Below are 25,472 nucleotides of genomic sequence, written 5' to 3' on the forward strand. Positions count from 1 at the left end.
TAGATTAAATGGTATATTCTGTCCCCTCTTAAACAGCTTGTAATGCATCGGTTTTTTTGTGTGGCTTTGTATTTCATGACATTTTATTTCAGTGGTTAAGACAGGAATTGGAAAAAATACTGGTTTTGTTAATGCAATTTTCAGCAAAGTGTGGGTTTTTTTAATAGGTTGGATTATTTTTGTGTCTATATGTGTGCTCAGTCATGCGCTATCCCTCCTGTAGTGTGGATGTGTGTATATCCATGAACGTAAAACTGACAGTGCAGTGACAGCTGATGCTACAGAATAGATGAAAACTCCAGCACTGGTATCATGCTTCAGACGTTCCAAGTAAATCCTAAGAAAGCATTGAACCCATCACCAGACAGATTTAAAATGTAAATGCTGCTCTGCTTGATCGAGTCAGCAACTATTAAGTGCAGAGCGTCGTGCCAAGCTGTAGCGGTAACGCGGTTATTTTTTACTTAAAACAACACTTCGGGGGGGCTGCGGGGAGCGAACGCGCACTGGAGCTGCGGGCCGGGACCCGAGGGACGGGAGCGCTGTGCGGGAGCGCTGCCGCCGGCCCGGCCCCGCTGTCCCCGCCCCGGCAGCGGGGCCGCCCCAGAGCCCCGGGCCGCGCAGCACCTGCCGGGCCGGGCCGGGCCGGGCCGGGCCGGGCCGGGCGGAGCAGCCCCGGGCGGCGGGGGCGGTGCCGGGCGCCGGGCGCGCCCCGTGCCCGCCCCTCGGCGGCGGCAGGGAGGGCCGGGCCGGGCGCTGTAAACAAGGCGGGGGGCCGGGGCTGGCTCGGTGTCAGCGGGTCACATGGAGCCTCATATGGGCCGGGGGATGGCGGCGCGGCGCGGCTCTGCGCTGGCAGGCGGCGGCTGCTGCTGAGGCGGCGGCGGCGCTTCACGCCGAGGGCCCGTCCCGCCTCCCCTCCCCGCCTCCTGCCCGCCGCGCTCCGCTCCGCTCCCCGCCGTTCGCCGCTGACAAATGATGTGCGTTGTGCTCGCCGCGATGAAAGGTAGGCGCGTCCGCGGGCGAGCGGGGCCGGGAAGGAGCGGGGCCCGCCCGACTCGCGGCCTCCGCGCTCCCCGCGCCGGGGCCGCCGCTCGGGGTCCGGCCCCGGCCGTGCGGGGCCCGGGCAGCGCTCGGGGGACGGGCGCTCGGCCCGGGCCGGGGCCGGCGGATCAGAGCGCGGAGCCCAGGTGCCGGCACGGCGCTGGGCGGGCAGCGCTGCGGCCGCTCCGGGCGGACACCGGATGGGCTCGGGCTGCCTACGAGCCCGCGAAGAAAACGCGCTCTGTAAAATCTGACTCTAGCAAACAGGAAAGGACGTGCAGCATCCTCTGGGCAGGTGATGGGGCTAAAATGCCGTCTTCGGGCAGGTGCTCATCTTTCAAGGGCTTTGGAATAAAAGGAAAGACCAGAATTACTTAGAGACTTGTTTTTTCTAAACCTGGAGTTCTGTCTTCTTGCGGATTCGAGTCCTTAATAAGGGGCAGTAGCAGACTGAGGACAGTCAAACGAAGTTTTTGATGAGATACCAAAAGTTTAGAGGTATGTTTGTAGTCTGCCCTGTTTTCTAGTAAAATTAGGTCCACAGTAGAGCTTTGCATTGCAGTATTTTTAAAGTCATGGGTTTGGGTTTTTTTTTAAATAAAGGGAAAAAATCGAAACCAAGTAACCATCTTACTTACATGCAGTATCCTTTCACGGTAATCTAAAGACATATGAATTTAATGCCCCCACTAAAATACCAGATGTGTGCTGATTAAAATTAATTTTAGGCAAGATTTATCTTTAAAAAATTTTAGTTACTTTGAAAAAGAATACTGAGTCTTGCTTCAGTTAGAGACTGTTTCTTTTTTTTCTACTTATCAAGGCACTAGGTAATGCACACCAGTAGCAACATAGTGTTTAAGGACGGTAATTTTCAATTACTTGGCTTCCTTTTCTTCTTGGAGAGAAGCCTATGTGAATAAAAAGAAAAGCACTGTATTCATTAATCATTAGCCATGCCGAATGTATTTGGCAAGAAAATGTAATTGGGTTGATTCAAATACTTGCATCTGTAACAAAGGGAAGTGTATTTTTTTTAAGTGCAAACTACATGGATATTTTAGCAGTCATTTAGAATTCTACATATTCTGATAACAGTTTTTCAGTGTATTCCTTATAAGCCTGTTAGAACCATGAAATTAAATAAACAATTTTTCTAAAAGAGGGAGGGAACTACAAACACAAAAATATTGGGGGGTGTGATTATGTTGTGTGCTTCTGGACAGATTTAAGGTGTGTTGTAAAAGAGCAGGCAGATGTTTTACAGCAATTTAACTTTGAAATACATTTTTTATTCTCTTGGGAGTTACATTTAAACCAATTCCACACTGATGTAAAATCTTGGCAGAGTCCAGCCTTTGGATTTTAAAGTGTAATTCCTAGTGGCTTTATTATGGAAATGCTTAGGTCTTTGTGCTTTTTACAGACTACTTCTACTGTACATTTAATTCATGTTAAATAATGTTTCGTTTTCTAGTGCATTAAAAAACTTCCTTGGTTTCTTATCCTTTCTCTAATTTGCTGGACAGGGTTCAGCTGGAGGAAATGTGCTGTCATTTGTCTTAAAAGGGCCTCTGACTGCTATGAAATAATATATCCACAGGCCAACATTATGATTTGAGAGAAGCAGACCAATAGAATAGGGAATGGATTTTGTTTGAGCTCAAAAGTAAAAGGGAAAAATGCACGAATTTGGTAGCTTGTTTGTTCTCTATTCTGTGGTGGCATCTTCTAATATTTTCCAGTTCTGAAATTAATGTGCAAAAAATTACAGTATTCAGAAGAATACAGGATTTTCACGTTTGGTTTAATTTTCTTTTTTGGGTGAAAAGGGGGAGTATTAATGCTTTTCCTATTGCTGTTTAGCTAGCCCAAACTGATGCCATGTGAAGTTAATTTGGGAGTTGTATTTTTCTAGCAACACAGTGTTCTGGCAAATGTGTTCTCTTTAATTCTGCACAGTCCTGAGCCTGTGTCCAGGTTTGGTGGGTGAGGACGGGCCAGCTGTCACACACGCAGAGCTGCACTCACACTTGCAGTGCTGGGAACAGACCAGCCCAGGGAAGAGCCTGGGCGCGTCTTTGAGACAGGCTGCATGTTAGGAAATGACACTTTCTCGTTTCAGGCAGAGCAGAAAGAGGACTTTTTTCCAACTGATTTCTAAGAAAACAGGCAGAGATGAAGCATCAAAGTTCTTAATGGCTAAATAAGTATTTTCTAGATTGATGGGCTTTTAGAAATTACTTATCAACTGCTGTGAGTCTGTAGAGTCTCCAGGAAGCCTTGCATTTTTAGTTTGTAACGCAGGCAAGTCAGCTAAGCAGCTGACACTATTAAGGGGCCCAGCAACTTTACGGGCTCACCAGTGAAGTTTGCAAAGAAATCCGATCATTCTGCCGGCGTAGTCACTGGTGCAGATCTTATTCCAGAGAGTCTTCCCTGGCAGGAGCATCAGGGGTGACTTCAAGGAGAGTAGTGCTAAGTGCTGAATTGATGAGCAGATACCCTGCGCTGGAGTAGAAACAGGGCTTGGTTTGTCAGGCCAGTGCAGAACCAGAGGTGAGCCCAAGCCAGGGGAGATGGTTTCCTTGCTGTGGGATTGTTCCATGTTCTGGTGCCTGTGTTGTACAGAGGTGTGTCAGTCAGTGCTGGTGAGAGCTCAGGTACTTGTACCATCAGCAGGCCTGGACAGAAGGGTTCAGTCCCCTGATGAGTTACAAAGTATGGACAGGAACCTGGCAATAGTTGCATTATCATTCATGTGGACATTCCTAAATAGAGATTGGTGGGAAGGCTGATGTAATTTTTCTAAGCTATTTCAACCCAGGTGTATTTACTGTTAAGGTGGTATTTGAGGTGCTAATCCTGACTATTGCTGTGTTGATATAAAGTTCAGTCTGTTGCTGTTTTGTGGAAGACGGACCAGATGAGTACTCTTTTGTTCCTAGGCTGTAAGGGAAATTGTTTTGCTTTTGGGGTTTGTGCTTGGATCGTTGGAAATATAACTAGCCTTTCTACTGGCAGTGTCTCCAAAGGAAAATTCAGTCATTAAAATTCAGTCATTGTTTAAGGAAGACGACTCCACCGGTTTCCTTATTAGTACACAGGATTTTTGGAATCTGCTGCATTTTTGCGGAGAGCCTGAGCTGCAGCGGGGCAGGAGGCGGCAGCACTCCCCGGCTGCAGTTCCCCGGCTGCAGCGGGGCAGGAGGCTGCAGTTCCCCGGCTGCAGTTCCCCGCTGCAGCGGGGCAGGAGGCTGCAGTTCCCCGGCTGCAGTTCCCCGCTGCAGCGGGGCAGGAGGCTGCAGTTCCCCGGCTGCAGCGGGGCAGGAGGCTGCTCTCCCCGGCTGCCGCTGTCCCCCTGCCCCAGGTGCTTTCCTTGAAGCGATTGGAGCCGGCAGAGCCGGGCTGCTCTGGGGCAGGCAGGGATGCACGCACTGCTACTTCATTTGGGTGAGCTTTTCCCAGTCTGTCAAGCCTGACCTTTTGTCGTGTTTTTTGTCATGTATCCTGGCACCAGCCAGGTAATTACTCGGTGTTTTTCACCGGTAAACAAATGCCTATGGAAAATTATCTTGCCATAGGTTTTAAAAAAAAGGGTAGCTTTGCAAATTGAAGTGTGTTTAAATTTACCTTCACTGTGGCACTATTGAAAGTTAAATCCAATTTAGGAAATACTCCAGTACAGAACTTCTGTTGACTAAATATTAACAGAATCTGGCCTTTGGAATTGCAAGCTGACAGGCTGTTTTCTTGCTGCTTTAATTTCATACGACTGATCTGAATGACTTGCTTGTATCTAAGACATTTGTTGCATTACATTCACAGGATAAGACTGGTTTGAGGTTTATTGCTGAAATGTACTTTTCAGGCTCTTTGAAAGACTCTCGAGATTTAAAAGTAAAAGAGGAAATCTGTCTTTATGTCTCGCTCTGTGAAAATCAAAGGCAGTCGCATGCTCTGTACAAGTCTCAGCTGGGGACACTCATTTCAAGTAAGGAGATTCTGTCCTGTTTAGGTCAGCAGAAACTGTGGGTGCTGAGCATCTCACTAGATCAGACTCTTTAAACTTACATACAGCTCTTTTCTAGCTAAAATGGTGAGCCTGTTCCCAACGGCTCGTAATGCAGTCTTAAAAATAATTCTTCTAGGACACTTCTGAATAACTGGGGCAAAACTCAAGCAGTCTACAGACACAACTCAAGGGCTTCTGTACCCTTTTTTTATGAAACAAAACAATACGACTCCCCGAGGAGATGAGAGAGGAGGGTATAGAGGAGGCTGGTGTTTGGGGTGTGGGCTCTGGCAGACACGAAATGTCCTCTGCTTTATTCAGTGAGCTGATGGGGGTGTCAGGGGCAGATACCAGCTGGGTCACTTGGTGCAGGGGAACGGCCTGCAGCTCTGCAGCCTGCCTCTGCAGTGGGGAGCTGAATGTTTGTTTTGGCATTTTTTAGTTTGGGGAGTAGTGTCTAGAGACCTTAGTGAAGAACTGAGTCCTCTTTATATCAAGTTCTTCCCCTCTGTGTGTGAAAAAGACTGATTTCTTTACTCATTCCCCTTTATAGCGAACCTAGCATGTTTGGAGGGGTTTTTCTAGGATGATGTAGCACTCAATTTTAACCTTAAGTAGTTTTAAATATTTTTTTCTTGTTTCTCTTGCCCACAGTGTAAAAAATATCTCAGGCTTGTTAGTATTTCATCTTGACTGCACAACAGAGTTCTAAACTAGTGTATTTTATTCTAATCTATATGTACTAAATCAAAATTGGCAAATTCTTGTGTGTCTCCTGAGTAGATACATTGCATTTCTCTATCTAGTATTGGGGGAAGTTGAGATGCAGTATGTTCTTTTTTTTTCCCTTTCCATTCCCAGGAGATAAGTTTTTGTAATGTGCAAAATAACTGCATATTACAAGAATGTTATTACAGTCAGACTTGATACATTTTAGAATGTTTTTCTGGGTTTTTTTATTCACAATGAAAAGAAAAATATTCACCTTTCTTGTATTTATCTGTGAGCTGTAATTTGCAATTACAGCTGATAACTCCTGAGATCAAGCAAGCAGTAGTTCTCTCCTTTTGTGGTTTGTCTTTCCTTGAGGACTGATATCTAAGGGATATGCACATAACTAATGGTACAGAAACTGTCTGCTTCCTTTTTGAAGATCAGCGTTTTTTCTCTTTTTGCAATAAACATTAGCAGGGGAGGGGAGCACTCTGTCCTCCAAGAATAACTAAGTAATGCAAAAAAAAAAGGTGAGTCTGTACCATGCAGACTTCTGCTTTTTGGATGAAACAAGTCACTAACTAGAAAGTTGAAGCAGAAAGCCTTTTAGGGGGAATGGAGATGGACTTTCTCCTCGTGCTTCATCCTGTAGGCTGCCTGTGCTGAGCAAAGTCTGTAGCTTGCTGGAGGCATTTAGGCTGGGAAGTTGTGCAAAATACAGGTTGGCAAGCTCGGCGCAGTTTCAGGCTGTTTCCCAGTTGCCTGCACCTTCTGTTGGGAACACGAGGGAGTGATTCAGGGCGGCAGTGACTCACGGGGTGTTGTGCTGTTCCCCTCTCCACACTGGGGGTTTGCTGCAGCAGGAGCTCGCTGGAGAGCTCAGGGCACTGCAGAAAGCCCCCTGAGGTACCACCACTCTACTCCGAGTTTGTCTGCCTGCACAGGTTACCACTGATTCCACCTCCCTGAAAAATGTCATTAAATTAGCGTTTGCTTCCCTTTTTCTTTTCAGTGCCAAGGGAAGGTGAAGCAGGCATGTTGACAGGAGTAAATGGATATGCAGGGAAATCAGGGCCCTGCCAGTTGGGACATCTTCCTCAGCTTCTCCCACCACTCTCTTGGTGCCTGTGTGCTGCCACTCAGGAGCACGGAACTGGTCTGCCCATGCTGTTGCAGTGTCTGCCATGGGTAATGCTCCTCACACTCTCTGGCTGCAGCTTAATGTGAACCTCTGACATGTAAAGCTCTCACAAGTGCACGATTCCCCCTAGAGAAGTCTGGGGTTGCCCAGCACTGTTGGGGTCAGGTGTAGCCCGTGTTCTCTCTGCTGTCAGTGAGTGCCCCTGGAGCACTTCATCTCAGTGGGGACTGGCAGGGGTCAGCAGCTCCCACTGCTGCTGCCCTTCCACCTGTGGCCCAGCTCCACCACACCTAAACAGTCAAGTTCAGATTTCTCTGTGTTTTTTGTTTTCTTCCCTCTGTGATGATGAGTGGCGCAGGACCCATCGCTCGTGGCTCTCCTGTTTGTGTGATTTCAGCCTTTGGGCCTTTTGTCATGCTGCAAAGCATGACCAAATAACCGTCTAGGCTAAAATCAATGTGGAGAGGGGTATAATCATCTCAGCTTTCATTTTAAGAGCATTTATCTCAAAGCTTAATTAAAGCTGCTTGGATGTAAATAAGTCTAACCTCTTCACTTCTGAACAATGCAAATAGAATAGTCAGCATACTTACAGGGTATCAGCCGTGTAATTATTGTGTACTGTTTGTGTTCTTCTGTGCTGTTTCTTGCCACTGAATCCTGGGACAAAATGCTTCATAAAACCAACAGCATGACTCTTTCTTTATGTACTTTAGAAGAAGTTGATCATTCTCAAACAAAGGGGTAGAAAATTGACATTAAGTCTTTACATAGACAGATACACTGTGACAAAGGGTTGGTCAGAGTGTTCCTTCGAACTGAAGGGACCACAAGCTGGGATTTAGAGTGGTTGCCAGGGGAGCAGGGGTCATGTTCCTGCATGCCAGCCTTGCATTTCACTGGCTCTGGGTGGTGCTGGTCAGAGGCCCTGCAGGCACCCTGCCCAGAGCCGTGTGCTTGGACCTCCTGGCACCTGTGCTCACACCTCCTGTCTGCAGAATACCCTCTGCATTATAGACCAAAACAGAGAAAAGGTCCTGTCACCGTTTGCACGTGCTGTCTTCTGCAGTGTACTCTGATGTTCTAGAAGCCCTAAAGTCTTAGCTATTCTCGCTGTAATTTTGTTAACAGCATGAAGTGGGGAGCAATGCATTATGGCAGTGGCTTCTGCTTCCGGCTCTTGCAGATACTGAGAGCTCATGCATTTCACTGGCTCAGCAATTTTCTCCCTTCATCCAAGTATCGTTTGCTATTTAATGCCTTGTACAATTTACATGATCCAATTAGAAATCAAGTTCCCATTTCATGTGGCGCTTAATTCACACCTCTTGTGAGACTGACAGGGATCTGAGGAGGTGATACTGTGCCATGGGTTAAGTGTGCCTAAAACTTACATAAGCTTATGTTTACCTCACTCCTAGTTCTGAAGAGAGGAGCACTCTCTTGTCCAGCCTCCTCTGCCTGGCCCTGTGCCTAATGTGACATGATTCAAAGGGTCATTTATCTTCTCACCCCAAAATAAGGTTGAATTCTCTCTAAGCCCCAGGTGTTCTTCGCCTGGAGCCTTTAGTCTAGGTAGAGAGTTGAAAGCCAGTCAAAAATGATTGCTGGTCTGGTCATCAGAACATTTGGAGTTTCCTTTTAGTACACAGATATTCGCATACTTTAGTTCTGGTGAAAATTTGAACAGTATAAATTGCTGTACTACTTGGCAGGAGCAGCAATAGCTGCTGTCCTCCTGTAACAACTGTAATGCTTCTCGTAATGGGCGCGTTTTCCCATTTGGCTAAATTAATTAGCCCATCTTTGTCTGTGTTTGATTTGTCAGAGTAGCTATTGTGAGAAAACACACATTTTCTTGTAAATTTGTAGTTATTTTTTGCTCAGCTTGGGAATTAATTAACCCATCCTGTGCACTGCAGAAAACTGCTCATTGTAGAGTGCCCCTGCTTTTTCCTCTCCTTGGACTACCTCCTTCTGGAGTCCTGTAAAATTGGCCATATGCTGGACCTCGTGTAACTGGGTTTGGAGCAGATAAATGTAAGTGAATCCAATGTCCAGTACTGGTTTGGACTGCCAGGCTGGAGCTCTCCAGGGCTGGGGAGGTGTGTTTGCCCCTACTGCTCCAGGGGCACCCTCTGCCATGTGCAGAGGGGCAGATTGTGATCGGCTGGAGGAGCTGAGCTCACGCTCAGCCTTGTTTTCTGTCAAAGGGACACACCCTGCAATTGTTAGATTGACAGAGATGCATTGTGTTAAATTTTGGGGAGAGTTTTTCTCGTACCGTAGGTGCCTTATTGCATTAAAAGAAACATTTGCTTAAAATATGAGTACATAAAGATGTTTGTAACTACTGGACATATTCTTGTATCAAGAGATAATAAGAAGTCAGACAGGTTAATTAAAGAGCCAGAGCTGTTTCATTTGAGAAACCTCATATACATAGGCGCCTGCTAAATGGCGGAGGCGAACAGGCCCAGGGCGCTGCTGCCTCGCAGATGTGCCCGGCGATAGCAGCGCAGCAGCCGCGCTGGCAGCGCCCCGGCCGGGGGCTGGACAGGGGCCAGCTCGGGGAGCTAAATTGAGGAATTGATGCTTCTATTGTTCTCTTCAAGGAGGATCAAAATTCTCTCTCCTGCCTCCCGCATGGGATGCTTCCTTGGACACTATGTGTGAAGCCTCTCGGTAACATGAACGATATTTCACCCTTGTGTTTTTCTTGGTGAGTTGTTTTATCGCACATGATAGAATCCGGGTGAGCACTGAGAACTAACTTCTGCCTGAACCTGAAAAAGGCCCTGAAAATGTGATGCTTCTGGTATTGCTATGGCTAGCTCTGTCCAGATTTCTTAAAAATCTGCTGGTGTTCCTGGGATTAACTTTGCACTTCCCAGCCAGAAAAGTGGAGTGCAGCACTTGGCTACCTGGCATGGCAGGTGCTGGAGAATCCCTCCATTGCATACACCTCACTAGCTCTTAACAACACTTCTTTCTGAGCTGAATTGTTTTGGAAAAAGAGGAGTCCATTTCTTTAACAGATTTGTTTCATTTTAAATATTTTTGCTCACTTACTTAAACCATCTAAAATTATTGTATGGTTTATTCACTTTAGAACTTGTGATTTAAGATGTCCAACATGGTGCATTTCTCTGACCAGCACACTGGCAATGCACTTGGCTTGGAGAGGACCATCAGTAGGTGTACTGATTTTTTTTTTTTTTTTTGTGGAAACCTAGAGCTCAGTATAGGGAAATGCTACCTCCTTGATGACACTGTTCCAAAATATTCTAATTTTCTTCTGATGTTTTCCCTCTCAACCACAGTGTTTATACTTACAGAAGGGAAAAATAGCCAAAATGTAAAGGTCACTCTAAAGCAGAGACCTTGTGTATACCGAAATCTCACTCCAAAGAATTTCAGCTGGTAGGATCGATTTAAAAACCCTCACAGAAGTGCTTCAGAATGGAAATGCTTTTTTTTATGTCACACTGAAAGCTGTAGCATTTAGTGGTGGTAAATTTGCACTTCCTAACATGTCATTTCTGCCAGTGTTGATTACTGTTTTGCTGCAGAAGTAACTAACTTTGTAATTTAATCTGCTGTGGTATTGTGAGCCTAAAATTTGATGTGTACATGGTGCATTATGAAAAACTGTACTGCAGAGGCTGCCTCTGGCTCTGGAAGTCCCTGAACTGTGACGTGTTGGAGGAGGCAGAGTGGCCAGAAAGGTACCACTGCCTGCATGCCTTGTTTGCCCTGTTACCAGTGCAGCTACTCTTGGTCACTGATGGATTCCAGCACCATCCAGAATTACCTAAAAGAGAGTGAAGAAATACATACTTGACTACATAATTATTCTTTATGTTAAATACACTCAGATATATTAGCCAATGTTTGTATTAATTAATACCTGAAAAACCTGATCAGGTCTTGATTTTTAATCGAGTTATCAGTCCAGAAGAGTAGCACAGTTCTTCTGGAAATTCTTATAATAAGTTACTAATAAATCTGACTCATAAAGCAAATGTCTCATGAAATTTGAATGTTTAGAAGTGAAAATGACTGGCAGCTCCTCTTGTAAGTGTGCTAGTTGCAATAAAGTATAAAAGTTCAACATCAAAGAGATCACCGCTTAGTCTGTGGAATATTTGTACATCAAAGAACAAATACAGGACAAAAGGAACTGCAGAGAGATACAGTTCATCCTTGCAGACAGGTCCCTGTGGAATGCTATAAAGAGCTGCTTTCATAATGTGGAAATGATCTCTGGCACATCTTCATTTCTGATTTGGGGGATAGGTAAGAATTAGGAGCAGTGTCTCACACTCCGGTCATGGCAGCGCACTCGGTGAGAGCGTCGGAGCTTACGTGATGTCAGCGCCGAGTTTGTGTCTCACAGTGACCCAGGTGTGTCAGCCTGCCTGACAGATGGGAGCTGTGTCTGCAGCAGTGCCATTCCACTGGGGAGGGTGGGCAGAGGGGGCCTCAAATGCTCTAATGAAAGGGAAAGTCTGCTTTTTGATTTATTTGTCATTATGCCAGTGGTCAGCTACTGTGTCATGTTGCCCAGAGAGATTGTGGAGTCTCCATTCCTGGAGAGACTCAATTGGACCCAGCCCTGAGCCTTGTTTGACCCCGCTTTGGGCAGGGGCTGCATCAGGCAATCTCCAGAGGTGCCTCCAACACAGACTCTTCTTATGATCCACGAGCAAAACTCTTTTGTAGTAAGGTAGCTGTCTGCTTAATATTTTTAATGATAATCTTTCTTAGTACAACACACAATTCAGCCAAATATGTAACCAGCTCTGGCACAGGAGAAGTCCTCCACCTGTTTTTTACTGTTTTTCTGAGGTTTTATAATGTGAAAGCTTGATGTATTTCTACTGATTTGTGCTTTTAGTAGTTTGTTGTGGTTCTGTCATTTGGTGGGGTTTTGTTGTTTTTTCTTATTAATATTGAATTCCCCCTTAAATTAGAGAGAAAGTTTGTGTCTGTCTGCCTTAGAGCTAAAGAAAAGTGATTTGGGTATGTAGAGCATGTCCTCTTTCAGGACAAGACAGGTCATGAGAAGTTGGTTAAGGAAATTGTTGGACTCTTATTGACCAGTTGGTGAATTGTATTGAAGGCAGTGGAGGCTTTGCTATTAACTTGAATGTATCTGTTTTAATATTAAAATGATAAGTAGGTCACATCTATTCTTCAGTTCCTGGCTTTCTACTTAATTTAGATCTCTGTAAATGGTGACTGCATATGTTATACACAGAAATGTTAATCATAAGATCCAGACTAAATCTGAATTCTCCAAAGTTCAAGTGTGCTTGGATCAACCATTTTAATAGCAGTTCCACCTTTTTAGGAGATAGTATTGTCCGCAGACTCATTTCTTTTACTGCAGAACTAAAAATAGTCACAATCTCGTGGAATCATTAAGAAATACAAAGGGTTTCTGTTAAAAACCCTGGGGAAACCTGATTAGGCAGACTACTGTATAATTAATTGATGTGCTACTACACTTGGAGAAGTAGTGCATCAGTAAACAGAAGTCAGAATGTAAAAGGCTAAGAAGAACTGCTGGGAATTGTTTTAAGACATCAAGGCTTGAAAATAACAATTTGAGCACCTCAGGAGAGACAAACATTTGCATTTGGTGGAAGGACAGAAAATTCTCCAGAAGGCCAGGGCAGGGACATCTGTGGAGGAAGGCTCAGGCTTGTGCTTAGCACTTTCTTTGCCAGTAAAACACCTTTGCTGCTACTGGTCACAGTATTTTATACTGCCTTCAAGTTGATGTTCTGAGAGCTCCCTAGACTATGCTCTTACGTGTGTGAAACAGTGTCAGGTAAAGTGTTGTTAGCATGTTCCTTTCATTAATGCTGTGTTTTAAATACATTGGTTCTGATCATTAAGTTGTTGCCTAAGATATGACATGGATCACTGATTTGTGCCATTGTTTGTCTTGTTTGCTTTGAGACTGGAAGTAATTGTCAGCAAGCAGTTTGTAATTACCTCTTTGGAACAAGTCAGGATCCTCTGTAACGTTACTGCAAAGAGGTGCAGCAGTTGTGTATGTAGAGATCTGGGTGGCTGTGATGATGACATGAAAGAATTATTCTTCCAGAAATATGTTTAAAACCAATCCTTACCTCACTGCAGTAGTGTCACCTGGAGAAGGAATTCCATTCTGGGACAGTACATGTACGATGGCAAGGCCCTGTGGCCAAGGAGGAAGAAGAAGGAGCTGTTGCTCGAGCTTTTGACCCCTCAGAAATGGATATTTTTGGGATTTTGAGGAAGACATTATAAGGATGATCAATTGATGTTTTTCTGTTCGGAGAAAAGTATAATGCAGCTATTTTTAAGGAGACCCATTTCTGTGTCTGTTGTGTGGCTGATGGGGAGAAATGGGCTATGCCTGAAGAGCTTCACCAACAAAGTGACTTCCCTGGATCTTGTGTCGTGCTGGAATCCTCCTGGTGGCACAGGCTGCTCGTGGTGCACACAGGGGCACTGGGGAGAGCTGAGGATGCTCAGCATGCTGAAGTCAAGGCTTTTCTTAGGGAATGATAATAATTGGTTTTCAATAGTGACCACTGTTGTGAAGTGAGTGTAGTGGCTGTGCAAGTACCTTGCTCTGCAGAATGAACTGCAGACATATTTGTGCTGTGCTGTTTGAAGAAGGTGGAGCCTTCCTCACTGAGTGTGTCAAGTCCTGACCTGCTGACTGGCACAGACTGTGTTTGGATGAGACAAGAGTTTACATCTTAGAAAGACTAATCAAATTAATTCAATTTATATGCTAAATTCAAGAACAATTCACTTTCGAATTACCAAAAAAACATCTAACAAAAGATGAAACACACCAATAATGAACTTTTGGAGGCTCTGTCCCACACTCAAAATACCCAGTGTTGGTTAACAGTGTATGTCACAGAGCATGTGTATGCTCTTGCCCGGGGCAGTTGCCAGCAGCTCCGAAAATCAGAATCCCAAAATGAAATCCTTCAATACGTTTCTCTTTCCCCTCATTAAATTGAACTGAAAATTTTCTTAGGGAGGTGCCAGCAAAAATAATGTGGAGTTGTGTGGCTTAACTTCTTGTCTTGGGCTGTTGCTGCAGCATTACTGATTGGGGAACTGTGCTAAGGTCAAATTTTGTTTTAGCAGGGGGTGGGATCTCTTTATGTGTGAATGAATATCCTGAATGAGCAACATGCACAGATGTCCAGATCGTCTCTGTGGAGCCTAAAGTTAAAGTTCTAGGAGCATGTCCAAAGCTGGCATAAAGCTGTGTATCTCACATGAGAAGTGCTGCTGTGTGCTGGCAAAGGCATTAGTTCTGAACCGGAGTCAGTTTTTGTTAGCCAAGCATTTTTTCATTGGTGGAAGTTTTCGTTTCTGAGGACTTTTATCTGTTTCTAGTGTAAAAACACCTTAATAATTGAAATTACATAGCACGACTTCAAATATAATCACCAAATATAATGTGGAAGAGAATTAATTTAATTATAATTAATTCCAGTTTTCAGAAAATGCTTTCAAAGTTGTCTTAAGCTGGATACCAAAACGGTTATCACTTTGGAAAATGTTCCAAGTCTCCAAACATCTCAGAAAAGTGTCTATTTCACAAAGGCCTTCTTTGATCCAGCTATCTCGGAGATTTATCCGAGGAGACAAAACCCAGATTGCTTGCTGCTAATCTTTGCAAACAAGATTTTAATTTTTATTCCCTTTACTTGTTTTTCAAAAATTCCAGCAGATATACAATGGGATGGTTTCTTCCCATAAATAATTAAGCCCATTGTAAGCAATGTCAGTAGAAAAGTAGTCCTGAGATTAATTTAGTTTTAAGTACCTACTCATTTTTTCCTTTTGAAAATAATACCATGTCCCAAGCAATTTGAATGCTCATAAATCACGTTAGTTGAAGGGGAGAAATTATTCCCAACTAACTCTCTTTTAGGCATTTAACACTTCTTCTCAAGGCTGTTTTGTTGTCCCAAAGGCTGTCTAGAGGAGATTGTCCTTTGGCTGGATTCACAGCAAGTGGCCCCAAGGTTGGTATAGCAGGTCCTGTTTGTATTTCTCTTTGTAGCACTGAGTTGCACCAAACATGCAGCTGGTCCCTGTCACCAAATGCAGGCTGAGCTGCCTCTGCAATTCCTGGGGAAGAACTCTTCCCTCCTTTCAGCTGGGCCAATAATGCCGTGAGGGCTCCCAGTGAAGATGTGCATGTTACTGCTTCTCAAAATCATACCTTTTTTCAGTATGAGATCAGATAACTGAACAAGCTAATCAGAGGGGATTTAGCATGGCCTGAAAGAGTGAAAATCATTCCCATACAAAAAAAAAAGCAGAGTTTAAATACTATAGTGTTTTTCAGGGGAAAGAGCACATAGTAACAGAACTCAGGAAAACAAAGGACTATATTCTAAAAGGGACCATATCAGCACTGCTAGGGAAATGAAAATAAGCACGTATTTGTTTACCTGCCCACTAATGCCATCACAGTAGTTCTAAATACATTGTTCATTGAATTAAAGAACCCACCCAAATGTTTTATTACATTATTTATTAACAGTAAGTGGTTTTAATGTCAAGAGAGGGTAAATTAAGTTGGTTACACAATTTATCAGCTGCTGCTAAATGTTGTGGATGTTATTAGTCATTAAGTAACCAACAGTTAGTCTGGCAGTTTATTAAATCTCAGGACATTGGATGCAGGAATCTCTTCATGTTTTCTTTATGAAGGGGAAGAGCACCTCCGAATAACATTAGCAATATGCAGATGTGTAAAAATTCTTCCTTCTCTTTGTCCCTATTTGTCTCTTATTGACTGCTTTAAAGAAATATTCATTTAGGTTTTTAAATGAAAACATTTTTTTCTGTAGTGAATCTGCCAGAAAAAGTAAATTGAGATGTCATGGAACAGCACTGTGACTTGCAGGGTGTTTATTTCCTTGTTTTAAACAGATGCAGAAGGTGTATTTTGATGCTGTTACATTGTGATGGATGAAAAAACTGTGCTGACTTTTATCCAGGAGAGGGAAGCAAGCTGTTTTCTTTCCAGGGCTGTAGATCAATTGATGTCTTACAGAAGTAATACCATGAAAGTGGGGAAGAACTCCTCTTTGATAGTCAGGGCTTTCTATTTCAGTTGGTACAGTAATGGGCTTTTGAATTAAAGTTTTGTTAAAGCTTGTTTCTGTTTCAGAGTATTGACAGCCGAAGCAGACTCATTGAGCCAAAATTTATATGTTTATCCAAGCCTGTTAAAATCAGAATTTGTGGTGACTGTACTAATGTGTAAGCTTTAATACCACTTTTATATAGAAGACTGCTATTTGAATTTTCAGTGTAGTAAATTTCTTCACAATATGCCTTTGAGTTATGGTTTATAACTGGATTCATATAAATAAATGCTTTCAGCCGAATGCTGTTGAGCTAATTCCATTTGAAGTCATTAATTATATTTAGCTCACTGAAAAAAAAAAAAGGAGGGGGAAGGCATCAACTAACCCTCTATAATAAAGTGGCAACAGAATTGTTTCATGAAGAAGCTTTGGGCCTCTTAACCTGGGAAGAGCGAGTGGTTTGTTGGGTTGGTTGGTGTTTTAATCAAAGAAGTGAACTGAAGCTAGATAATGTGTTGGTATACTGCAAAGACATTTCATTTGAACAGCCACTAATACAGTTAACGCTTACTGCTTTTGTCATGTCAAGGTCTTTGCAATAAAAAACTTTGTTTCTTCATCATAAGTTCATTATGTGGTGTCAGATTGGTAAATTTTCAAGGTAAATTTCTTCTGATGTAAAAAGTGATTTGTTGCAGTCAACTAAAGGTAAGAAGGAAAACTTACAGCTTAAACTTCTTATAGAGTGTGTGTGTGTGTATATATATAGTGTGAAACTTAAAATAGAGTGCTAAACAGTCAGCAAAAGTGAAATTAAGATGCAACCAAAACAAAAACCAAACCAAAATTTTCATGCAATTTCTGTGAGCCTGTTTATTATGCTTTATTAATAAGATTTTGTGGTTCCAAGAGTTAGAGGACATAATAGATCTGAGCATTGCTCATTGCAGTTTCCCAAAGGCAGATTAGGAAATAGTGTATCTATATTTTTAGGCTGGAGCATGGTACTTATGCCATTTCCATCTTTATCCTTCCATTTTGGCTATCCCCTTTAGGTGAATACAAGAATTTTCCTGGTTGGAATTCACATTGCCCTGGGATCACATAGACTGCTTGCAGAACCGTCATCTTGCTGAAGTGCTGTGCAGTTGCCTGATCCTCTTTCCTTTGCTGTCTAGTTTTTCTTTCATTTCATTACTTTCATTTCTTCTCCTTCATGTTAACGTTCTTCATCTCTAATTCACTTTCTTGTGTTCTTCTTTCACTCTCTTTTGAAAGCAAGCTGCCAGTGCCTTATTTAATCTCTTTATCAGTGTACTGAGGGGTAACAACAGGACTGTGCATTTTAGACCCTTGTAACCAGCTGGTTCCAATTGGGGTGCAAGAGTGAAAGACAGAGCCCTGTTGGACATCTCTGCTGTACCTTCTAACACTGCACTCTTGGTTCTTCAAGAGACCTTGGATGCTTTAGTAGCCTGCTGGAATAGTTCCAAGAACACCAGAGGGTCATGACAACTGCAAGAAACTCTCTCTCCATCTGGACTTCTAATTGTCTTTCCATCTACCAAAATTCAGAGAGTCTGGTCTCTTAAAGCTCTGCTTCCTGCCCACCACCCCCAAAACGCTTCTGACTTCATCAGCACCTTGTGGCACTCTGTGCCAGGGGCACCCCTAGATGATCACTGTCACCCTCAGGAAACCTAAATCGTTCTTGTTTGTTGTTCTACTTGACAAGAAACTGATGCTTTCAGACTTGCTGTGTTGGAGGAAAGAGGTGTGGAATTACCCTGCTGAGCTGCTGCAGTATCTGAAGCATTTAATTGTTCATCATGAGCTCCCTAAACATATGCAAACTGTTCTGGTTACCAGAGTGATTAACCAGAAATCAACCACAAACTTGATTTTAGGAAAGTCTCCATGAAAGCTCTGCCATGCCTGTAGAATCCCAGTAAATATGAGGTTATTAAAATGAACTAGCATGAAGCAAGAAAGCTGTCTGGACTTTCTCTTAAATCCTTTTACAAAACAGAGCGGACGTTGCTTAAATCACATACGAGGTACGCAGAACCAGAATTACTGTGGAGTGAGCTGGTCAACAGTTCTGGAACTAAATAGTAGGAAGGAAGGAAAATCCAAAAGGTGATACAGTTTTGTATCTTCCACTGAAGATTGTTGGAATGGGGACCCTCTTTTTGTCTGCATTTTTTACATATAATATTTTATGCATGAGGTCTTCATCCAAAACTGTGGTTCCTCAGCACTGTTCCAAGCAACAGTAGTGGACAAGCTTCTCCCAGGCTTGTCCTTGCTGCTAACTTCCCAGTGCTGGCATGTTTGCTAACATTGATAACCAGGAGATTTTATTTATGGTGTATCAGGTAGCTTAGAACAGTGGTCTCAAAAGTCATGCACCCCTGTCATTAAAAAATAAAATCACTACATCTAAGAAAGTCCAGTAGATCAAACTATTTTTCATTCATTCATTGCAGTTTCTTGACAAACTACTGACTTTTGATAACATGTATTTTCCACTTGTCCATAAGAAACAAAATTCATATTGGAAAATGCTTTTCTTTTTAAATTGCACACTTCATAGTGTTTCCATGTTCTGCCCCACTCCTCTGCTTTTGTCCAGCTCTGGCTTTTGGAAACAGATGGATATAGATGATTCTCAGCTATTATCTGAAAATATTCCTGGTGGTTTTAATAATTGATACAGCTTGTATCTATTTATATAGTGATTTTATGCATCTAACGTGCAGCTTATCTGGTTTTTCAAACAAGGGACTCTCCAGACTCAATTCAGAAACTACCTGTGGGTAATAGCAGGGAAAGCCCATTCTGCAAGCTCATCAGTCCTCTGCGCTTCCTTCCTTTCTCTCCTTCTAGAAGACCTTCACGTAGAGCTTTGCTATGGATTGTTTGAGTTAACTGGTTTTATACTGGCATCTTGCTTCAGTTGAACGTGGTGATTATGGAATGCTTCTTTCTGTTCTCTTTGAGACCTTAAAGTACCCCAAATAAACTAAAACCCAAATAGAACCACTAAAAAAAATTAGTCAAAAATCTTACAGCTTTCTGTGTCTCTGTGTATTCTTTCTTGTTTTGTGCTATTTTTTATTCAATACTCAAGAGTTGGCAGTGCTGTGAAGTAGAACACTGAAACATAAATATTAATTGTGGTAGAAATATTGTCTAGAATCTCATTCTTGTTTTACTTGAAAATAATACTCAATTGTCTTGGCCGTGCTGGAACAAAGACAAGACCTAAGGGATGTGCATTTATTTGGCTGCAACTTTATTAACACATTTGGGAGCAGTGCCTGGCAGTAAATCACGCTGAGTGAGTCACTGCCTATTCCTTGGTGGTTCCCACCTCTGGAGAGCTGCTGCCAGCCCAGGCTGGCTCCCCTGACTGCAGGGCACACAGTTGGGGTGTTGGGGTGAGGGGAGGGTCCTTCTCCCAGCACCACAGGGTGGGAGCCACAGCTGATTTTTCCCAGCTTTCTCAGAGAGCCACTGCTGGCCTGGCTTGGCTTTTTTCCCCTCTCTGGCAAGGTGAAAAACCGTGGGAATGGATCTAAGACAGGCAGTGCCTAGGAGTGGCAAGGCCTGTGCCTTCCCACTGCTCTTCCTGAGCAACACCTAATTTGGGAAGATCTCTGGCATAGACAGGGGATGCACAGTAATTCTGTGTTTGTGTGGGCTCAAACTGCTCTCTTCAGTTTGGGGAAGACTTTCAATTTTAGGGGCAGAGATGAAAATTGCAGCCCAATTGATAGTGCATGTTTTTTAACCCCTCTCACTCAGGCAGCCACACACATAAGAGGTATGTCTGCCCTGGTACTTTGGGTCATGGATATTTCTGCCTGGCTCTTTCCTGCTGCCTCCACTTGCAATGTAGAAATACGTTGGTCAAAAAAATCCTATCGTTAAGCTCAGCGAGACTAGTGAAAAATAGCTGAATGGATTAAAAACTTCATATTGTTGCCTCACTGGGGGCAATTCAGAGCTTCTAAATTCTACTTGGGTGCCCTACCAGTGAATATTTCCAAAATGGATATTTTAATTTAGCAGTGGCAAGTCTAGTTTGTCAGGGCAAGGAGCAATTCTCCCTTCCATGATATAAAAAAGTGATTCCAAAAAGTTGATAGGTATTGTAATGGCTGTATTTCTTCTGGTAGCCATTCTGTTCTTTGTGTAAAGATGACAAACTGCCCTTGATGGGACTGAGGTACAGGCAGGCTGGAACTCCCCTGGAGCTGGCCACCTTCCAGCTGCAGGACTGTGGGAAGCCAAAAGGGAAGCCCTGGTCGAGTTTCAGCTCCGAGTTGTCCATTCTGGGCCAGAAGTGTGAAGGAACAGACAGGCCCTCCCCCATTATGTAACACTGCACAATGTGGAGTCGAGTCTGTGTTTTAGAAAAGTGGTGGTGTTGATTGGTCAGTTGGTCATGAAATCATAGGCAATTTATTTTTAAATAAACTTAATGACAATATTTGTGCATGCTGATTTTGAATGTCATTCATGTTGCAACAGAGCTTTTGATGGATTTATTACATCATTTATATGCAAACACCAGACAAAGATGAAATTCACCTGAGTTTTGACTGAGAAACTAAAAACATTAGTTTGGTATCTGTGTTCTGATGATTGTCATCAACTGCTCAGGTATTTGCCTTACAGAGAGATGGTCAGGTGGAAACGAAGCAAGTGAATTCACTGGCACACAGCAACGGTGACAAATCCATTTTCCAGTCCTGGATTATGGTCTTAAAATCAAGGCAGTAATTGTTATTTAGTTCCTGTAATCGGTAAGCTCGTATGTTTGAAAGAAAACTAGAAGTATTTGCTGTGTGGGCTAGGTGATAACTCATGACAGAAGTTCAGCTGTTGTTCGAAAGTATATTTCAGCTCCTACTTTAGCTCCTGGAAACTGTAATTGCAGACTTAGAAAAACTTTCTCTTGTTTGTCTTTCAATATTGACTGTTTGAATTAAGGTGTTTTTTTTAAATGACCTGATTTTAAAAGGTCTTCGACTTCTAGGTTGAGTAAATTGCATGATAGTGAAGGCTGTAAATCTGTCAAGTTATATCCTGTACCATTTGACAGAAAGGAAGGAAACAGCTAACAATTTGTGGTTTTGTCCTCACTTTACTCTCTTTAGTCAGTGTAGGCAGAACAAGGATTAGTAACGCTTGGTCCTCTTTCTAGTCTGTTTCTGGTCATTTTAGGATGAAAACTGTATTTTATTTAGTTTGTTTTGTGCTTAGATATTGTACTGGTTTATGAATACTAGAAAATAAAGTTATTTGTGGGCTTGTTCTAAGCACAGGCAAGGCACTTGACACGGTATAAACAGAAAAATACATTATCTGCCCTGTTGAGCTTATATCTGGAAATGTAGGGTAATCAACATGGCATTTGTACAACTGTATTTGCATTCTCCAGCAACTTGTAAATGTAAATCTGTGAGAAATAGAGTTTCCACCATTGAAGTCTTTGTTCCAAATGTAAACGTCTTCTAAATGTTTTAGAATTTCTCCAGTGAAAGTTCGTCAAGATGGCACATAAAAATTATGCTGAAAAGTGATGGTGGCATTTCGTTCCACATACAACTAAATGTAGGAGATGTCCTACATTGTATGAAATCCTTATGCTGTGTTACTAGGAAGTACACAGTCTTAAAAAAACCCACTTTGTGGAATTCAGTGAACTTTGTTTCTGGAATTGTATGCCGATTGTATCATCACTCTTGGAATGTGTTTTTTTTCCCTGGGCCAGGGCTGCCAGACAGAACTCTCTGACAATCTTTTTATCTGTAGGGTTGTCTATAATGTTAATTAGTGAACTCTTTGAAAAACCGGCTTCCATGAGTTAATTTATGCATAAAACATCACTGAAGGATGTGTTTTACCTGTTTCACAAGTAGGGGACTGAAGCATAGCTTAAGGGACGTGGCTTGGGCCACACAAGAAGCCTGTGTCATAGCCAGGAATCAAGAGATTCATATTTCATGGCCTAACCACACAAATTTAGAAAATAAATAGTTGCGGAAAAGCAGATGCAGCACTGAGGATTTGAGTCTTGGGTACAATTTACAGGATGCTTAACTCTCTGCCCATACAAAGCAGTAGGATCTGCTTTGGGAGGCCAGTAATGCTGTTGAATCCACGCAGCTGTAGAATGGCCTGGGCTGGAAGGCACCTTGAAAAGCAGCTCACCCCAACGCCCTGCATGGGCAGGGACCCCTTCCACTATCCCAGCTGCTCAGAGCCCCGTCCAGCCTGGCCTGGGACACTTCCAGGGATGAGGCAGCCACAGCTGCTCTGGGAACCCTGTGCCAGGGCCTCACAGGGAACAGTTTCTTCCAAATACCAGATCTAACCTTCCTCTTTCAGTTTGAAGCCATTCCCCCGTGTGCTATCTCCTCATGCCCTGTCCAAAGTCCCTCTCCAGTTCTCCAGTCACCCCTTTAGGCACTGGAAGGAGCTCTAAGGTCTCCCTGGAGCCTTCTCTTGTCCAGGCTGAGGAGCCCCAGCTGTCCCAGTCTGTCTCCACAGCAGAGCTGCTCAGCCCTGGTATCATCTCCGTGGCCTCCTGGCCTTGCTCCATCCAGCAGATCCAGGTCCTTTAACAGCAGAGGCTCCAGGCTGGACTGCTCTGCACAGCTCAGTGGCATTGGCAAACTTGCTGAGGGTGCACTCAGTCCCACCCTGTATGTGTGCAACAAAATTCCCCTTGGTTTGAATGCAAGGTACCAGGCTGGCTGCAGACGTTGTAGTCTGCCTTGTGTTATGGTAGTGCTGGATTTTCACTTTCTATTGGTGCTTTTTTTTGACTCACTGGTACAGCTTCATAATAATTATTTATGGCTCAATGCCCTCACCCAAAGGACTAAGGAAACAGAATTTGAGTGTTAACCTTTCCAGGAATTTTTAGAATATCTACTTAATATTGCAAAATCTTACAGCAGGAGCAAAAATCCTGAGGCTGGTATTTAAATTTAAAGCTATCTTTGGGAATTATTTTTTTCCTTAGGTTGATGTTTGTTTTTGAATATGTGCTTCTAATCTAGCAAGGACATAATGAGCTCTTGAGACATAATAAGCTCAGTAAAACTTGAAACACTGTTTACCACTTGAAGTATTTATGTAGCTTCTATTCCTATTCAGGTATCCAAGCACAATATGGTATTTAATAGATCTTCACAGATAGGAAGCCTCTAATCCTAATGTTCTCCAGGTATGAACTGAATTACAGAAAGGATGTGCCCAGCTTTATGAAACTGTTCAGTTGTTTACCTCATGGTGTTTTCAGCAAGTCTTGCACATTTTACAGGAGTTCAGTGTGTGCCCAACTCTGGGATAGTTCTGTGGCTCACGCACACAATCCTTGTTAAAGCACAGGATCTTGGAGTCACATCTTTGCAATCCTGTAGTAGCAATCCTGAGCTAGCCTGAGAGGAAGAAATGTTTCCCATTTGCTTCTGAAGGAATTCAGGAAAATTCAGACTAGAAGGAAAGGACAGGTTGTAACTGTGAGGAAAACAAGCTGTTGGAGCAACTTCTTTTAGAATCAGGATGTGTCTTCTATCACTTGATGGCTCTGTGTGCATAATTATGGCACTTAAAAAATAAGTGCCTTCTAGTATAGCTGGTCTATACAAAACCTGCTGAGTGAAATTCCATCATCTCTATCACACAAAAGGTGAATTTGATCATAATGTTATCTACCACCCTCATGTTTCTGTTTATGTAAATTTTTCTTGAACTGATTCCATCATGCTGATGCTGGAAGCAATGCGTTCACAGAATTTCTTTCTGTCCTAATCCTATGATGTTTTGTATCATCTTCTTGTCAGAAATTTTGGAATTGGGAATACGAGGAAGGAGAATGGGATACGGTTGTTGTACAGCTATATTAACACATTGGCACAGTGCAATTATTTTTGCACATACGGAAGACGCCTTCCTGTAAATTCTTTGTGACATAAGGTTTCTGACTAAAATTAGGTCATGGCTATTTAATTGTTTAGGTGTCCACCCACGAGGGAGCTACAGAGAGCTCTTTCAATTCCTTGCAATCAAGTAAGTAGCAGTTACTCTCATTTATCCTCTAAGGAAATAGTCCACCAAAAATAATATGTTGATTCCTTAGCCCCTCCCTGTCACTAATCACTCAGCTCTTGTAGCTAGGGACTGACTTGGCCTTCAGCACCAGAGTGTCCAAGTACCTCAGTCATTAATTTTCAACTTACGACACTTGGGTGATGTAAGAAAGCTTTGTCCTCGTTTCACAGCTGAGGGAGGAATTGACACATCAAATAAGTGACTTGCTTAAAGATTCACAGCAATACTGGCCATAGAAACCAATGACTTATTCATAGACTATTCTGTTTCTTGGAAAACCAACCCTGTGTTCCTTGTCCTTCTGCCTGCTACCCCAGATCTCCTCGGACCAATTTAGCAGGCCAAGGGTTTAGGCCTCTGTGTGTTTTAGCTTCCCATAAGCTGGCATTGCCAAACAAATGCACCCCTCCCTTGTGTGAGCACAAGCAGCATCTCTGCTGTCACGTGGGGAATTAAGTCAGGAAACTAATTCAGGTTAAAGTTAATCCCCCAAGAACAGTTTCAACCTGAGTGTTGCTCATTTGGCTCTGGCAGCGCAGCTGCAGAGGCACCACTGAAGGGGGCGGAGGGAGGGGAGGTGAGGCCCTCTCTGCTCAGTGACTGCGAGGTTTCTGCTGGCTAAAATGCTTGTGGACTTAGTGGGGTCAAGTTCATGAAAACCTTAACCAAAATAAATTCTAGCTCCTTCTTTCTCTGGAGTACACATCACATGCCTTGAGTTTTCCCTATGTTTGCAGAGCCCACCCAAAGCACAGTGGCAAACTGTGTCCGGAACACAGAGGAGGTTTTTGGATCATTCTTTACTCTGGGGACATTTTACATCTTCCCTGCATGGCAAGTTTTTTGTGTGTGTCTACTATCATTAAAAATGCTTGATTCTGTATAACCTTTTCCTGCTTGAAGTTAAACTATTTCTGGTTGCAAATGCAACCAGGGAAGAAGCACAGTTGCCAGGATAAGTACATTTGTAAAGGGAATAAAGTGTTGTAAGTGTGGGCCTGGATGCCTCATCTCACCCTGCACCACACTGACCTACGTGAGCCCACATTCCTTTGCCTTCCTGCCCTGAGTGGGTCCATGGAAAAGACCAATTGGAATTGTGGGTGTGATTTTAGTCTTCAGGTGGAGCCTGTCTGCCATGACTTTTCACATGAGTCAGACACATGGGGAGAATCCTCCTATTTTGATGATCCCTCTCTCAAAAGAGGTGTTCAGAGGGCTTCCCAACTGCTGTGCTGAGGTGTACATCCAGCTTTGAAAACAAATTCCAAATGCTGTTGCTTCATTTGAAGGA

The 25,472-nt window shown here is 43.2% G+C and overlaps 1 protein-coding gene across 7 annotated transcripts in view; it reads left to right on the forward strand.

Annotated features, from left to right (window-relative positions):
• RORA (RAR related orphan receptor A) overlaps positions 1 to 25,472 on the forward strand; it is a 354,582-nt gene that overhangs the window by 282,621 nt on the left and 46,489 nt on the right. The window contains exon 1 of one of the 7 annotated variants that reach the window (XM_012578059.5): positions 708 to 1,006. The exons of 5 other annotated variants lie outside the window; for them this stretch is intronic. In XM_012578059.5, coding sequence (XP_012433513.1) covers positions 976 to 1,006 — 31 coding nt within the window. In that variant the 5' untranslated portion in view covers positions 708 to 975. Of the gene's footprint in view, positions 1 to 707; positions 1,007 to 1,505; positions 1,543 to 25,472 lie in introns of those variants that run through there. One more of the 7 variants, XM_072934119.1, reaches the window with a different exon arrangement.

This window comes from Taeniopygia guttata, chromosome 10 (genome assembly GCF_048771995.1).
Source record: "Taeniopygia guttata chromosome 10, bTaeGut7.mat, whole genome shotgun sequence".
In the NCBI taxonomy this organism is placed as follows: domain Eukaryota; kingdom Metazoa; phylum Chordata; class Aves; order Passeriformes; family Estrildidae; genus Taeniopygia; species Taeniopygia guttata.